The sequence below is a fragment of the Siphateles boraxobius genome, unplaced genomic scaffold (genome assembly GCF_051911475.1).
Source record: "Siphateles boraxobius isolate OS27281-9 unplaced genomic scaffold, OSU_SipBor_1 18, whole genome shotgun sequence".
In the NCBI taxonomy this organism is placed as follows: Eukaryota; Metazoa; Chordata; class Actinopteri; order Cypriniformes; family Leuciscidae; genus Siphateles; species Siphateles boraxobius.
In genome coordinates, this window is record NW_027508788.1 from 6627062 (window position 1) to 6643354 (window position 16293).

Here is a 16293-nt window from a genome sequence, read left to right on the forward strand (position 1 = left end):
AGATGAATGAAAGTCTTATGGGTTTAGACCGACATGAGGGTGAGTCTGATGACAGAATTTTCAATTGAGTAAACTATCAATTTGAGTTTCTGTCTCGTTTGGTCCCTTCTCTGGTCCATGTCATGCTGTTTTCTGTGAAACTTACAGCTATCTGTATAAACCAATAACGTGTCCATGGCAGCAATTGAATTTTATATCGTAAAAACCTGGGTCTCTGTCGTGAAACACTTAATGGTTTCCCTTACCTAAGAGAACCATTTAAGGGATTATATGCAACACCCTTAAGTCATCCCCTTAGCTGAGGGTAAATCACGCTTTAAGTCTCAAACTTATGGGAAAAACGTATGGTGCTTTATGCAACCGGGCAGAGCTTTAGGGCCCATGTGAAAACACCAAAACCAGATCTCAGAGGGAATCCCATCATGTGATGTTAGGCATAAGCTTAGAGTATTATAAAACTGCTGGGTGCACATAATACCATACAAATGACTGTGACCCTAATTTCTAGTGAGAAAATTCCCAAGCTGCTTTTCTTCAAGAAAGGTTTGGGATCCTTCAGAAATCGTTCTAATATGCTGATTTGGTGCTCAAAAAACATTTCTTATTAGAAGATTTTTGCTAAATAGAAAGTTCTGAAGAACGGCATTTATTTGACACCTAAATCTTTAGTATCAATTTCTTAAATTTAGCTCTTTCATGTTTTGGGTATTGAAAAACGCACCTGATCGGGGTCTGTGGAACTGGAATTACAACATCCTCGCCTGGAAAATTCTTTCTTGGAGTCACTTCCACCTTTGACCTACGAGGAAAATTGACAAATACAACAAAAAACATGTAGCTGTCTGCAAAAATGTGTAACAACATGATTTTCATTTCATGAAACTCACACTTCTATGTTGCCGGGGGAAAGAGTTTCATCATCAACCAAAAACAACCTGGCATCAAAGTCCTTGTTTTTGTGGTACAGCTCTTCATATTGCTTGGAAAGCGTTTCCATCTATGATAAAAAGAAAACAGTTGGCCAGGAGGATTACTTTAATTCAAAATAGAATTGTATGCCCTTCTTATAGCTGTTACTTTATTGCTAATAATCAGATCAAAAGCAAAAACATTCCTAATTATCACTGTGCAAACAAAGAGTCCATAAAACAGTGTACATAGTCCAACATATAACAAGGCATGAAATACAATACAGGCAAGTTCAAATTCATAGTCCAAGTTGGGAAGCACCTGATGCGGATTTGTTTTGTTATGTAAACACTCTGTATAGCTCTCAAAAGCAGAAGCAGCCTTTTTCAGCCATTTTCCATGGGATATTTACTCACAGGAGGAAGCCCTTGGAGTCCTGACAGACCCTCAGAGTCCAGGAACGCACAGAAAGTGGTCTGGTACACGTTTTTCACCTGCAGACAATAATGTGACCTCCGGTAAGAAGAAAGAAAAAGCTTCACCATGCATATGATGAACTACTTTTCACACATGGTCAAGTTTGCAATGACATTTAAAAAAACAAAATACAGACTCATGTTGTGTTTTTGAGCTGTATATAGACTGAATATAAAATTATTTGCAGTGTTGCGGTAACACATAAATAATCAGATTACTTTTTTTTAACTAATCTTTTACATTTACGACAAAATGTCTGAGTTGCTTTTTCAAATAAATAAGCCGAACCCAGCCCAGATGAGAAAAAGTAATGCAAAAGTAATGTAATGCATTATTTTCCACAAAAAAAGTAAAAAGTAACGCAATTAGTTACTTTTAGGGTGTAACACAATTTTTGTAATGCATTACATTTAAAACTAACTTTCCCCAACAAGCTGTATTTGAAAGCTTGCAATGGCTGATGGGACTGTTTCTAAATGAGAGCCAACCTCATCCAAACTGCAGTTGCCCTCCTTGCACAGTGTCTCCAGCAACTGCATGTCCATCTCTAGTGGACGGGGTTTGGTTTTGCCCTGATTACGCCGGGATGCCCTGGTCGGAGGACTCAAGGTGGATGAACTAACCGCTGACTCTGGAATTAAAATATGAGAATAAGATCATTTTGCCAAAAACGGGGGCGTTTAGCCTCAAAATCCACGTAATTCCAAGAAGATTCCAAGCATCAAAGATGAGTCACATTAAATTGACCACATTCATATAGCAAAAAAAGAAAAAATCTAAAAAGATTCTATTATTGTACTAAAGGCTGCAACAAACAACAGGAAAACAATGATGTTTTCCTGTTGTTTGTTGCAGCATTTAGTACAATATGCCAATATGTCTGTGGGGGAAAAGTGTTGTTTGCTGGTTTCTAATGAAGTTCCTTAGTGAGTCATTCATTATATTTTCTCTCATTAACCTAAAATGGCATTTAAAGAATTTGTCCCTGCTGCCTCTGAGCAGTGGAATGCGAGGAAAACTCACTGTAGGGTGATTGAAGAAGAGAAGGAGTGAAACGCTTGGTGAAGAACTCCAGAACACACAACAGCAACTGAAAGGCTATCACAAGGTCATCCTCCATCTGCAGAGATTTTCCTTTACAGGGAACATGACACAAAAACAAGTGACAATGTGGGCATGTGGATACGTAGTCCATGAGGCATGGCGCATATAATCCGTACAGAAGATAGGGGAAAACTTCACTCACTATAAACAGGGCTCATTTTTTACATGGACGAAAACACCAGATGTGACAAACATTTTTCTGTGCAATTTTTCCTTTATGACTCACCCTTGGCCAAGAGGAACAAGGTCCAACTGCTTTCCCAAAGCTCTTTTCTCCTTAAAGGAAACAGGCATGGGACCGTAAGATCACTGATGTTTAATGAAAAAACGATGAATATTATTTTGGAACTACAGCTGGGCAAACAGCTCAGACTGAAACAGGATTTCTACTCACTTTTCTTTGTCAGGCTCTGCAAAGATTTTTTCAAAAGTCCTGGAAGAAAATTTAAGATGTACTTTGTCAGTCTCAACATACTTATACCTTTTCAGACGAAAAAAATCTCAAAAGGGAATTAGACAATGCACTAAAGGTTCACCAAAATGGCGCAAAAATAATAATATCAAATATTATTAATTTGCAGAGCAAATGAAAGCACTTAAAAATAACAACATTAATAATAATACTAATTTTAAAATGCGTTTACACAAATGCTATTGCTAATTTAGAAAAATTATATTTTTTCAGCTGTGTATACCTAGATTTTCCTGGTTTTGACCATGAATTTTCATTTTGGTGCATCATTAGCACTTACAGTACATTAAATATACATGCAACCAAAAACCAAACCCAAATATAACGTCAACCAGTTTTTTTGACTGTAAATGTCAAATGTGAAGACTTTATGATGCAGTGAGGAGGCTGCACAAATAACCACAGTGTCTGTTTGCACTCGAAACACAAAAACAGAGCACTACCCCTGCAGCTTAACCACGGACTTATATATGAGGATATTTATAGACTTTTTGTTCACCACCTGTGAGTTTTCAGTAACTCACAAAAAAAAGAAAGAAAAACAAACTGAACTGAGGCCAGCTGGCCCTGAAAGAAAGGCAGATAATTCAGAGAACAGATCTTTCCCACACACAGACGGCTGCTGCCACCTTCAGGTTTAGAAATGACATATACGAATGGTTCAAAGGTTTTTGCCATTCAAATGGACAAAATAAGGAATCAAGTCTTAATGCAGATCATGCAACATAAAAGCTTGAGCAATTACTGAAGACGTTTTAACGGAGTAACGCACAACAGGTTTCATCTCAGGAGTGACGTGAGATGAGTCACACATTTTTTAAATGAGATGCAATGCAAGCACTATCTAAATAATGTGACATGCTGAGGGAAGGGCGAGCACACCCTGAGGCATGCCCAAACATCACCCGCTAGTAGCTGTTCAGTGTAAAACTTATTTCTTCTTTCATTCTGTATACATTCAGGGATAGTTCCTGTAAGATCGATCTCAGACACTAAGCCACTGTATTGAAGTATTTGAACAAATCAGGGAAAACTTTATTTTGATGGTCCATATTCTGCTAACTAACAAGTAACTTTGCAGCAACTACAACAACTTATTCTACTAACCCTAAAACCTAAAAAAATAAGTTTACTAACAATCTACTAATACTCTAATGAGAATTCATTCACATTTAGTTATAAAGTTTCTTGTAGTTAGAAGAGTGTCTAAAGTAAAGTTGAACATCAAAATAAAGTGTAATGAAAATTAATAGTTTTCTTCAGCAAGGACAGATTAAACTGACCAAAAGTAACAGTAAAAATTCTATTTCACTTGTTCCTTTAAACTTTCTACGCATCAAAGAACCCTGAAAAATTGAAAACAGCTACTATAAATTGTACTAATCTTTCATAATGTGATATTTTACAGCCTTGGTGAGCATAAAATACAATTTACCCCAAGTTAACCTCAGTAGATCTTGGAACTGAACTGAGGAACTGTGATGAGTTTGATCACAATGCGGATTAATCAACCAAAATTTCAACGCATTGTGAAATTAATCATATGTCCATCATTCATCACTACTGCAACTTCAAAATAAAACTGCACAACACTTACTTCACAAATCTTTGGTAGAGGGCAAAAGTCACATCATATTTCTTCTCCAGTCGTGTCACAGCAGTGTTCACTTTAGGGCTTATTGTGTCCACATTTACATCCATCTTCCTCACAAGGCTGATGAACTGCTTCACACTGCAAAGGAACAGCATATTCATGTGATCAGCTAAAGACAATATGGAATACCTGACCCACAACAGCCAACCCATACCCCATCAACCATAAAGCGCGTATTATAAAAAGTAATAATATTGTACTTTAAAATAATTATAATTTAACAACAAATATAAAAATATAATACAATGTTATAGTAAAATAATTAACAATTGCTATATTATCATGTAATTACCGTTATTATTTTATTTTAATTTCATTTTAAAGAACAACAGTACAATTACAATACTAACATTTATGGTTGCCTACTTGGCTTTTTTCATTTTTTACTTTCAAATGTTAAACATTGAGCTAAGTTTTAGGTAAAAAAAACTCAGGCTTTACTCTGAAACATGCAGTGTCTGACTATCTATTTTTATAATTACATCACAACTGTTGCAATTTGATGATCGCACTAAGCCATATCACATTCTCACAACCATCCATTGTCAAAATTCATAAAAGAAGAGTTATCGGGCAACAGGCGAGTAACATCGATTCATTGCCGATTTTTTCTTGCCTTTGACACTTTGAACCCCGCCTAACATGCTACAGGTGTCCCTCAAATGCGCGCGTTGCGAGCTTGCAGTTTTGCTAGAAGCAATCCGTGCAAAAAATAAATGTATTAGAAAACGTAACAGTTTGCAGTTTATTTATTAGTAATTGTTTATTTGGTGATTTCAATCATTATACAACCAAACAAAAAATTCCACCCCTGCATATTTAAGTGTAGAACGCAAAACCACACATCGACAGACCAACTTGCTGATCCTATAGGGGGAGAATCAGGACTTCTCCATGACATGTTCATTTGCCATACATACCTCAGTCCAACCACTTTTAGGAATTGTGTGAAGGTGAGGCTGATGCCTTCAAGCTCCATGCCAGCAATGAACAGACAAGCTCCCCACTGCTGTCTGTTCGAATACACCATCTAGCATGGAAAACACAGACATGTTTGTGTATTGTACATTTAAAAACCAATACACTAGAGTGGTAGTGCAGATATCAGAGGAAAACGTACATTTGCCTTTTCCATCGGCCTGATCTCCCTCTCCCAAATTCTCCACGCATGATCACAGACGAGATTTGTGGCATGGAGCTCCTCACTGAGAGACACGAATTCAGACTCCTTGTCCTTGTGTCTGGTAAAACAACACAGTTGACAGACATGAGTAAACGCACTGCATGGAGATTCTGACAGTATTGTGGGGTGGTCGCTATACTGGCGCTGCTGGTCAAACAACATTGCATAAAGACATAACTAACACCAAGTTGTCAGCTGTTTAGCCACCACATGAGCCCTAGTATTCAGCTAAAAAGCATTACTAGCCAGCGATGTTCACCAGATATAGTGATAATAGTCTATTACATATTATACTATAATATAATAGACAATAGTATGTGTGGGTAATATATATGACATGTACACAACTGCTTGAAGGAATGGAACATTTAATTTACACAATAATTGAAATTTCTTTAAAAAAAAAATGAAATCAGATATTATGTATCCCAAATGGCCAAATAAAGGCAGATACACTGATTACAAATCACCATAGTTATGTTATAGGCTTAACTGTGGCATTTGTAATAATACCATAGTAGGCGCAGTAAAATATTGGTTGCGTCGTAATTACCATGGAATAACAAAGTAACTAAACTATTAAAAAATGTTAACCAAAAATAAAAATATCAGCATTCACATTTTAAAAAACGGTATTTTATAACAATGTTACTTAGTTACTGTATAGTACAAAGAGGTTACATTCTCATAAGAGTAACGTTATGTCTAGTTTATTGAAAATGGTTGACTACTTTTATTCATTCAGGAATCTTTATCAAATACTGTTGGTTGCTGACTTCCTCTGTTGCCATAATCTACAGCTAAAGACTGTCTGTACTAATAATTCGTTGTGTTTATTTTAGAGACAGTCGCGCGGTGTGTCCTCACCGTTCAGGGCTCAGCACTGCGTTCTCGCTACTGTCCGGAGATTCGCTCTTCGTGTTCACTTTGAACTCTTTCTTCTGCGGGGTCCCGCTGCTGCGCTTCTTCGGCGGCATGTCGATTGTCTCTTGACGGAGAGCACGTTCACTCACAGCACGGCGGGCGAGCGATCACGAGTTGCGGGTTTGGGGTTGTGTTTGTCTTGATGTTGTTGTGGTTAGTGGTTGGATGTCACAGCCGGAGAATACTTGTTTGTGTTCGCAACACTCCACTATTTCCTCAACTACCCAAAACGCGGGAAAATTGATCGACGCAACGTCCGCCACTGTTGCATCACGTCCGGTTCTTACGCAGGCTAAACAGTAATGACCTGTCGTGACAAACATATATTTCTTTCTTTCTTTTTTAAAGATACATTTATACAGACAAGGCTTAAGCCTAGTCTCAGACTAAAATGCATGTTTGAGCTGTTTTAGCTGAAAGCTACTTGGACTGACTTATCTTAAAACATGTCACTGCCATCAATGTTAATAAATTATCATTTTAAGGCACGTAAATAAAATCTACTTAAATGTCCATTATATATAAAACCATTATATTTCAGCATGAACAACGCATCAGATGCTTGTATTAAGATATACAAATTCTCAAATGCATTTAAAACACTTTCAAATGTTTTTTGTACTGATTGTACTTATTTTGAATTACATGCCTCAAATGAATGGTGTTTTGTTCAAAGGCACAATAAAAAATTATAATAGATTAACAGCAAGTTACATTTGACTCAAGTGTCATTGCCTAATTTTCCAATTAGTTTTTACGCAAACATGTCATGAGACCACGAAACACCCTTTTGTTTTACATTACAACAAAGCACATTTTTGAAACAATTATATCAAATTATTTTATATATAATTATCAATATTTCATCTAATATTATCCATTTATCCGTTCATCCATCCATCGTTAAACATAACTTCTTTTCACTTAAAACAATAATTTTCACCATTAGAACATAAAACAAGTCAGTGAGACTATATGGAATATTGTATTCTTTCTATTAAATTAAGTGATTATTCCTTATAGAAATGTATTGAAATGTAAAGAAAAATGGACAGTACTTATAATTGAGTTTCTATTTTGTTTATTCTCTCTCATTTTTTTTTTTGTCAAATTAAATATTGATATAATATTGGTCATTTTTTTTGTCCGTTATGAAAACCCCCCCGTTCGACTCACTGTTGAACAAATGGCACCGAATGAATGCTAAAACAGCTTTTTCATAGCAATGAACCGTTTTATGCATATCCAGTCTAGTGTTTTATTCCATTTAGGAACCTTTCTTCTGTTTCTCCATGGGTTTATTTATAACAGCAGTTCACCCCATGAATTGTGCGTTATTCTTTAAACAATGACTTGAAACTATTGCTGTTTAAAAAGAAAAACCCAGGTGCTATAAACAGGAGCAAAGGCACTACCGTGCGATATCTGGGGTGAGAGATGTAATAAATAAAATTTCCTATATCAAAACCCTGCCCCCATACCAAGACCATCACAGTCTCTCAGCAAAGAACCCATCATGTATACATTAGACATTTATCTCAGGGAGTGACAGAACAAATGCATTTCTACTATGCAATAAAACAGAAAATAAACTTTTGCACTGAATAATTTATCATAAATTTCAAATGTAGCCAGATAATATTTGGCACACACAGATTTCATCACATTCTTTCTTGTGTAGAAAGAAAACTCATATTGTGCCAATGAATGTGTCAGGTACAGACCATGAGGCTTGGCCATGGACAGACATTATTCTTTGATCTAGTGGCATACAGACTTACGGTGTTTGTAACAACATCCTGAAGGAAAATGGAAACCCTTGTCCAGCAATATCTTCTGAAACTCCAGAAATTGACCTCAACAATGACTTGGGTTGAGAGGTTACTTCAGGCTTTAGGAAGCAATGTGACGTACAGTATATGAAAGGGAGTATGTGAGTGAGAAAGAAAATAAAAAAAGAGGAGAGAGAACAACCTGTTGTATTTCCCAGGGAGAGCATAACCAATGAAAGAGACCTCTCCAAATCTTAAAGTCCACTATTTTGAAACGGCTTGCTCACAGGAGCATGGTGAACGGTTTCTCCAGGAACTTGCGGAACTCAGCCAGCCACTGTGCACCGACAGCACCATCTACCACCCGGTGATCACAGCTCAGGGTCACCGACATCATGCTAGCCACGTCAAACCTGCGAGAGACACAGAAAATGCGGGAACTATTTTAAGAGCTCCATCTATATTTGTGAGGATATGGAGTGATGGCAAATTGACGTCCTTGCTCACCCTTTTTCGTTGTCTGCAGGCAGCAGTCTCTTTTCTGAGCCACCCACAGCCAGAATGCAGGCTTGAGGAGGGTTAATGATTGCTGAAAAATTCTTGATGCCATACATGCCCAGATTCGAAATAGTGAAGGTGCCACCCTAGAAAACCAAGAGTGTTTATGTAACACATTTTTATATTATTTTACTCTCTCTCTCTCTCTCTCTCTCTCTCTCTCTCTCTCTCTCTCTCTCTCTCTCTCTCTCTCTCTCTCTCTCTCTCTCTCTCTCTCTCTCTCTCTCTCTCTCTCTCTCTCTCTCTCTCTCTCTCTCTCTCTCTCTCTCTCTCTCTCTCTCTCTCTCTCTCTCTCTCTCTCTCTCTCTCTCTCTCTCTCTCTCTCTCTCTCTCTCTCTCTCTCTCTCTCTCTCTCTCTCTCTCTCTCTCTCTCTCTCTCTCTCTCTCTCTCTCTCTCTCTCTCGTCAGTTAGATAAAAAAAATACTAACACTTTTAATCAGCAAAAATGCATTCAATTGTTTAAAAGTGACAGTGAAAACATTTACATTGTTATTTCCTTTTTAAATTTCCAATAAATCCTCTTCTTTCCATTCAAAGAATCCTGGAAACAATGTTCAATTGTTTCCACAAAAATATTAAGCAGCTCAACCGTTTTCAATATTGATAATAAGACATTTTTCTTGAGCACCAAATCAGCAAATTAGAACAGTTTCTGAAGGACCATCTGGGACTAAAGACTGGAGTAATAACTGGAATAATTTACATTTTAATTTGTAATATTTTTTCATAATATTACTGTTTTACTTTTTTATCATATAAATTCAGCCATGGTGAGCATAAATACTTCTTTTAAAAACATAACTAACTACATTAGTTAACATGAACTAATAATGACCCGCTCTTCTACAGCATTTATTTATTGCTTTGTTAATGTTAATTTCAAAATGTACCAATACATTATTAAAATCAAAGGTTGTAATTGTTAACATTAGTTAGTGTACTGTGAACAAACATGAACAGCTGGATTTTTATACAAATACAGTAACAAAAGTATCGCTCATGTTTAGTTCATGTAATGAATACATTACCTAATGTTAACAAATGAAACATTTTGTAAAGTGTTACCATATTTACAGTATATATATTTCTGATATCCACATGAAGAACCTAAAGTACTCACCTGGAATTCATGCGGCTGTAGTTTACCATCTCGTGCTTTAGCAGCTAATGAGCCTACGTCTTTGCTGATAGTCGCAAGGCCCTTAATATGAGCGTTAAATACAATGGGAGTGATTAGACCCACAGGTGTACTGACTGCAACACTAACATCCACCACGTGATTTCTGTCCGGAGAGAAAAACTGCTTGATTAATTCAAATTCACTTTCATTTAAACGTCACATCAGTTACTTTACATTTACTGATATGTGAGAAAATACTGATGCCCTCAAATGGTTAAGATCAGAAGTGTACTGTGGGAGTCCACTCACTGTCTGATAACTGTGTCCATCCAGGAGGAGTTGGCCTCTGGGACCTTTAAACAGGCTAGAGCCGAGGCCTTGATGATGAAGTCATTGACCGAGAGTTTGATGTTATCAGCTTTCACCTCCTGATCATGAGGGAAAGGTACCATTTAAATCAGGACGACTGTAATGTGAAGCTTATCATCATGTTACAGCCACGGTAAATGAGTTCACTCACAGCATTGAGCTCTTTCCTGAGTTCAAGAACTTGGTCCATGTTGACATCAATAGACAAATAATAGTGAGGAATAGTCTGTTTTGACTGCATCAACCTCTGGGCGATCACCTAGACAGCACAGCAGTAAAGAGACAGGCAGGGAAACAGAGTATTATGGGTAACATGAAAGACTTCATGTTTTCCTAGAGAATATAAAGTGTCTTCTAAGGTCAGTGGACTCACTTTGCGGATGTTGCTGATGGGGATGTCGGTGAAGGTTCCTGTAGGCACAGCAGCAAAAGCAGGGGCGGCTGGAGGGCTGGGTGTGAGTGCAGCAGGAGAAGGTGCAGCGGCTGGGGCCTGGTGGTATGAAACAATGTATGTTATTTAGGTTTAATTAAGTTATTTTTTTTATTTCCAGTTATAGCAACAATTCAATTTCGTCAACAGCAAAAAAATGTTTAATAGATTTAGTTAATGTTAACTCTGGTGAAAGGTTTTAAGAACTTCGGAATGGCGGGAATTCTTTGGAAATTTGTGCAGCATTATGGCACATATTCTACCTGGGCTTTGTTTATAGAAATTGAATGACTTACAGGAGTGAGCTTAGGTGGAACAAAGCTGTCGATATCTTTTCTGGTGACTCTGCCATCTGGTCCAGTTCCTATTGACAAAGGAGTAGCATATTCCCAGTTCACTGTGAGTGACATCTCCCATGCAAATGAAATGAGCTGACAGACAGCATCAAAGTCAAAGCATCAAAGCTCTCCAACCAGTGACTTGGGCGATGTCGATTCCCTTCTCGGCAGCCAGTTTCTTGGCTAGAGGGCTGGCAAACACCCTACCCTTCCTAGGAGCAGCAGGGGCGGCTGGAGCAGCGGCAGGTGCTGGGCTGAGAGCTGCTGCTGGAGGTGGTGTGGCCATCTGAAAAATTAGCTTCAATTAAAAGTCATATAGGCAATACACATATTAAAATTATTTCTTTATAGTTAAGTTAAAGATTTAAATCATTAACTTCTTAAAATTTGGATTAGAACATGTTATGCTTCTAAAAATGTTCAGGGCTGCATTTCCCAAAAGCATCTTAAGCCTAAGTACATTGTAGAACCAGTGCCACCATTGGTCTCTATGATCAACTGAGCTCACGATGCTGTTGAGAAACACAGCCCTGGCTTAGCGGTTAGTGCATGTGCCAATGTGTGTACATACATAAACAATTTTTTAACAATCTTAATATCTTGCCAGAACATATCATGTGCACTACAACCGACAGTAACGTGTTGTAGTCTATTCTTGATGGCCACACCCACAAAATTGGCATGGCGTGATTGCAGTATTGCAAAATCACTACAAATATTGCAAAGTGACCTTTCACTTTCAGTCATGGCATGAAACTTGATGAGGGCAGTAAAAACAAGACCTTGATTTTCATCACGACGGCCTTTAGGTGGCCACACAAAAAGTATACTACATCACATCATGACATGTGGCTAATAAATGATTGCTGATCACCAAAACGATCAGGTTAAGTGTGCATGACTAATCATAATCACTTTAAACGACAGACACAAATAAACAACAGATCTTGTAGAAATGACAGAGTTCTTTACCGGTGCGGGAGCAGGAGGCGGGCCTGCAGCCACACCGGTCTCTACATAGTCTGCAAATGCCTTAATGTCAGATTCCTTTTCCACAATGATGCAGAGAGGAGTGCCGAGAGGAACGTCTCTGGTGCCCTCAGCAATCATTATTTTGGCCATGTAGCCCTCCTCTTGTACCTCAAAACCTGAAAACCACAGGAAGGAATTACTACCCAGTGTTAATGCAGATTTTTATATCTCATCATACACAAACAGCAAACTTCTTAAAATTTTGTATGGATATGTCCATCAAACGTTCACAATTCAATATATCTGCATTCTATTTCAACAATTTTAAAATGTAATTTATTCTTGTAATGGCAAAGCTGAATTTCAGCATAATTAATCTTAGTCATTAGTCTCAATCATTAGTCTTCAGTGTCATATGATCCTTCAGAAATCATTCTAATATGCTGATTTGGTGCTCAAGAAACATTTATGATTATAATCAATATTGAAAACAAATCTCTGCTGCTTACATATGTATATTTACACAAACACGCATCTATCTATCTATCTATGGGCCTGTATACACCAGGTCACTTCATGCATTTTCTCTGATTGGATAGCTATCCAATCGTGAAAACACCAGTTGTAAATGCCCTCCAATAAGCTTTCGAGATAGATTTAAATTCAATCACTCAAACTGCTACAGGAGGTGGTCTGAGACGCATTCCAGACTAAACTGGACAAGTGTAAATGCATCTGGTTGTTGAAACCACATACGTAAATTCTACTTCTCCCCCAAAATGTTTAAAAATAAAAGTGTTGAGAGCATGTTATGGGCTATATTCCATGTTACAGCCAAATATGACAGCGCGACTGCAATACGCATCACTGCAGATGTGTAGCTAAAAATCTCTTTAGCAAGCCAATGTGCAAACTGGCGCAGATGAAACTGAACTCGCAGACGCTCATCACACAAACATCTTCATAGTGCTCTTTGATCTTGAAATTAGCTGATGATAAATAAAATGCAGCTCATATCTGTTGTTCTTGTCGATATGAACTTGCATAGAGTGTGAGAATTGAAGATTGGATTTATATTTTGTGGAGACAAATGTAAATGGAACAGTTTTAACAAATCAGTAACAACGAAAGAGTTTTAGGTGCAAACAGGCCTTATCTAAGCACCATTGAGTGGAACCAATGGGTTTTGGGCATTGACCACTATTTCACCTCATTAGAAATTATGTTATCAATATGTTTAAGGTGTTTGTGGACAGGGATATAACTATTACTGTTCAATTATTATAATTAAAGTCAAAATAGCTGACAATTTACCGATTGTTGCTTTATCGGTCTCAATTTCAGCCAGCAGGTCTCCCTCACTCAGCTTCTCACCCACCTTCTTCTCCCAGCGCTGCACTGTGCCCATAGTCATGGTGGGAGAGAGAGCTGGGAGAAGAACCTAAAGAAAGCGAGACAATAAGTTAATGACGCCATGCAATAATATGCTTGCTTATGCTTAGACTGGCCAATATACCAAATGCTTTCACTCCTGAATTTGTTTGTATTCACTTTAAAATTGTCAACATATCATCCTACCTTCATATGAGGTGGGTAGGAGCTTCCAGGAACTTGTGGGGCTGCAGGAGCAGCAGTGGGCGCAGCTGGAGGGGGAGGTGCTGCTGCTGCAGGGGCGGAGCTAGACATTTTATCCACTGTAAAGTCCTTAAATGCAGGGATGAGGTCAGGACTAAAGGTCAAAAGACAGATGATGTAAATTAAGTGGGAAATACACATACACATCAATATTATACATGCTGTACCTTCTATATCTAATTACACAATATTGAATTGTCAACACCGGTATCAAATGTTTGCCTTTATTAAAAGCCAAAATCGTGACAGTATAATTTAGGTACATCACATATGCCCTAGTTATGATGCACCATTTATCTGTGCTACAACAGAATTTACAAAATTTCATTTATTTCCCAAACATTTATGTGTTTAAGGACATAAAGTTTATTATGCAATATGCATTATGTAAAACAACAAACATCAGATCTTATGATGCTGCTCTGTATCTTGGCACTGCAGATAAAAATTGTGCTTACTTGTCAACGGTAATACAAATGACAGCTCCAATGGGCACATCTCTTGTACCCTCAGAAACCAAGATCTTAGCCAAGTAGCACTCCTCCAGTAGTTCAAATCCAACAGTAGCCTTATCTGTCTCAACCTGACCAAATCAAAACAGAAGAATTAGGATTAGATCAGAATTATACCATGGTGCCATTATACCTGGCATACCATTATACCAAGATGTCCTAAGGAATTATTTAGTTTAATATTTTGATCTACAACAACATTAAACAATCAAGTGGCTTCTTGGTGGTAAACCCCAGAATGTGCCTCACCTCAGCAATCAGATCTCCCTCGTTAATTTTGTCACCTTCTTTCTTTTCCCAGCGTGCAATAGTGCCCATCTGCATAGTGGGGGACAACGCAGGCAGTTCCACCTGTAATGGAATGAATTAGGTTAAACAGGAAGATGTAAGCATTTGCCATTAATAACTTTCAAATTTTCTCAGCATAATACATAATCTGCATTGAAATGGTTTTGTTGCTTTTTAGATTTTTATAGCAGCTCAGGATTCCCACACCTTCTGACTAAAGAATTTCCAAGACTTCTGCCTGCTTTTTTTCTGAATTTTAGAAACATTTATGTTATAGAGATTGGACTAATAAATTGTGATTTCAAGCTGCCGAAATGGTTTAAAACTAGAATAACTGGAAAAATGTATATACAATCAGAGTATAGACTCTCTCATAACTTCTTATAATTGATTTCTTATGTGTTTTCTAGGCTTGGAAAAGCACAATAAGTTCATGACTGTACACACAGTTTTATGTTCTGAGGCTAAATATTTAGATTATGTTAAGCAGTATGAGAAAATGTTATGCCGTCTCGTGTGACAGTATGTTTCGTATAGGCATGAAAACATGGATGGACCTCTGGCAGCCCACAGAATTCAAGACACATATTCTAGACTGAGCATCGTGAAGGTGACACCAGCAGAAGAAACGCAATGTTGCAATACACCAGTTCTTAAAGAGACCGTTCATCCAAATACGCATTTATTTTGGTCAACTTTTACTCTCCCTAATGTTGTTGTTCCGAAACAGCATGAGATTCTTTATTCTGTGGATCACAAAAAGAGATGACAGATGGCATAGTAACAACGACGGTCACAGTTCGCATTCATGTAGAAAAAGACGCAATGATAGTAAACGTTGACTGAGGCTATGAGTCCCTAACATCTCTTTTTGTGTTACAAGTCAAACGTTTTTGGAAGCACATAATAACATTAGTTAGCTTAGCTTACCCTCTGATGGGGCGGTAGACTGTACACTCGCATGCTTTGACTGAAACTAGCCGTTTGGCTTTGCAAGACCCATGATCTGTTACTGAGGATGCTGTTGTACACACGCCGACCATGACACAAGCTCCGGATCCGGACCGGGCCGTTGGAGTGGTATCGTTTGAGATGATGGCATGACACCGGTCCGGGTCGAGGACTGGCAGCAGCAGCAGGGCCCGAGAGGACACTGGGCCGGGTAAGCCTGGCAGATGGGCGCACTCGCAGCACTAAACGTAACATTTTGAACGTGATGAGCCCGTAACACTTAGCTGGATTTAAGTAAGGCTACTCTGGTATCAGAATATCTGACACCTGTGGTAGCAGCAGCAGTCTGTTCTCCACAAATCGTACAGAACAACCTCACTTTCCAATGACCTCCCCACTCAAAACATCCCACTTTACGACACTCATTCGCTTCGTCCTCCGGGTGACGCACAAGGGTTGCCAGATTTGTAATTTAATTATATACAATATTGAAATATATGCTCTTTTTAAAATAATTCCTATTTTTGTGTTTTTAAATATGTTACCGTCCGAAAACAGCAATGATTCTGTGAAAAACGTTGTCCAATTACTCTTTTAAATGGTGGATTGAGATTGCAAAAACAT

The 16293-nt window shown here is 37.9% G+C and overlaps 2 protein-coding genes across 3 annotated transcripts in view; both read right to left on the reverse strand.

The window, feature by feature from the left end:
- rb1 (retinoblastoma 1) overlaps nt 1–7056 on the reverse strand; it is a 37366-nt gene extending 30310 nt beyond the window's left edge. The window contains exons 1-11 of one of the 2 annotated variants that reach the window (XM_077233135.1): nt 6667–7056; nt 5737–5857; nt 5537–5646; nt 4560–4694; nt 2885–2923; nt 2717–2766; nt 2410–2520; nt 1875–2017; nt 1326–1403; nt 888–997; nt 722–799 (exon numbers count right to left, since the gene is read on the reverse strand). In XM_077233135.1, the coding sequence (XP_077089250.1) occupies nt 722–799; nt 888–997; nt 1326–1403; nt 1875–2017; nt 2410–2520; nt 2717–2766; nt 2885–2923; nt 4560–4694; nt 5537–5646; nt 5737–5857; nt 6667–6776 (1085 nt within the window). In that variant the 5' untranslated portion in view covers nt 6777–7056. Of the gene's footprint in view, nt 1–721; nt 800–887; nt 998–1325; nt 1404–1874; nt 2018–2409; nt 2521–2716; nt 2800–2884; nt 2924–4559; nt 4695–5536; nt 5647–5736; nt 5858–6666 lie in introns of both variants that reach the window. The other variant, XM_077233134.1, reaches the window with a different exon arrangement.
- Nucleotides 7057–7787: 731 nt separating this feature from the next.
- Nucleotides 7788–16290, reverse strand: dlat (dihydrolipoamide S-acetyltransferase (E2 component of pyruvate dehydrogenase complex)). The gene is made up of 14 exons (XM_077233139.1): nt 15649–16290; nt 14680–14781; nt 14377–14501; nt 13862–14012; nt 13598–13724; nt 12284–12459; nt 11447–11597; nt 11270–11337; nt 10917–11033; nt 10695–10802; nt 10484–10602; nt 10175–10337; nt 9003–9139; nt 7788–8908 (listed from the first exon to the last, which is right to left on the reverse strand). The coding sequence occupies exons 1-14, from the start codon at nt 15922–15924 to the stop codon at nt 8779–8781; spliced, it is 1950 nt and encodes a 649-aa protein (XP_077089254.1). The 5' UTR covers nt 15925–16290; the 3' UTR covers nt 7788–8778.
- Nucleotides 16291–16293: the final 3 nt, after the last annotated feature.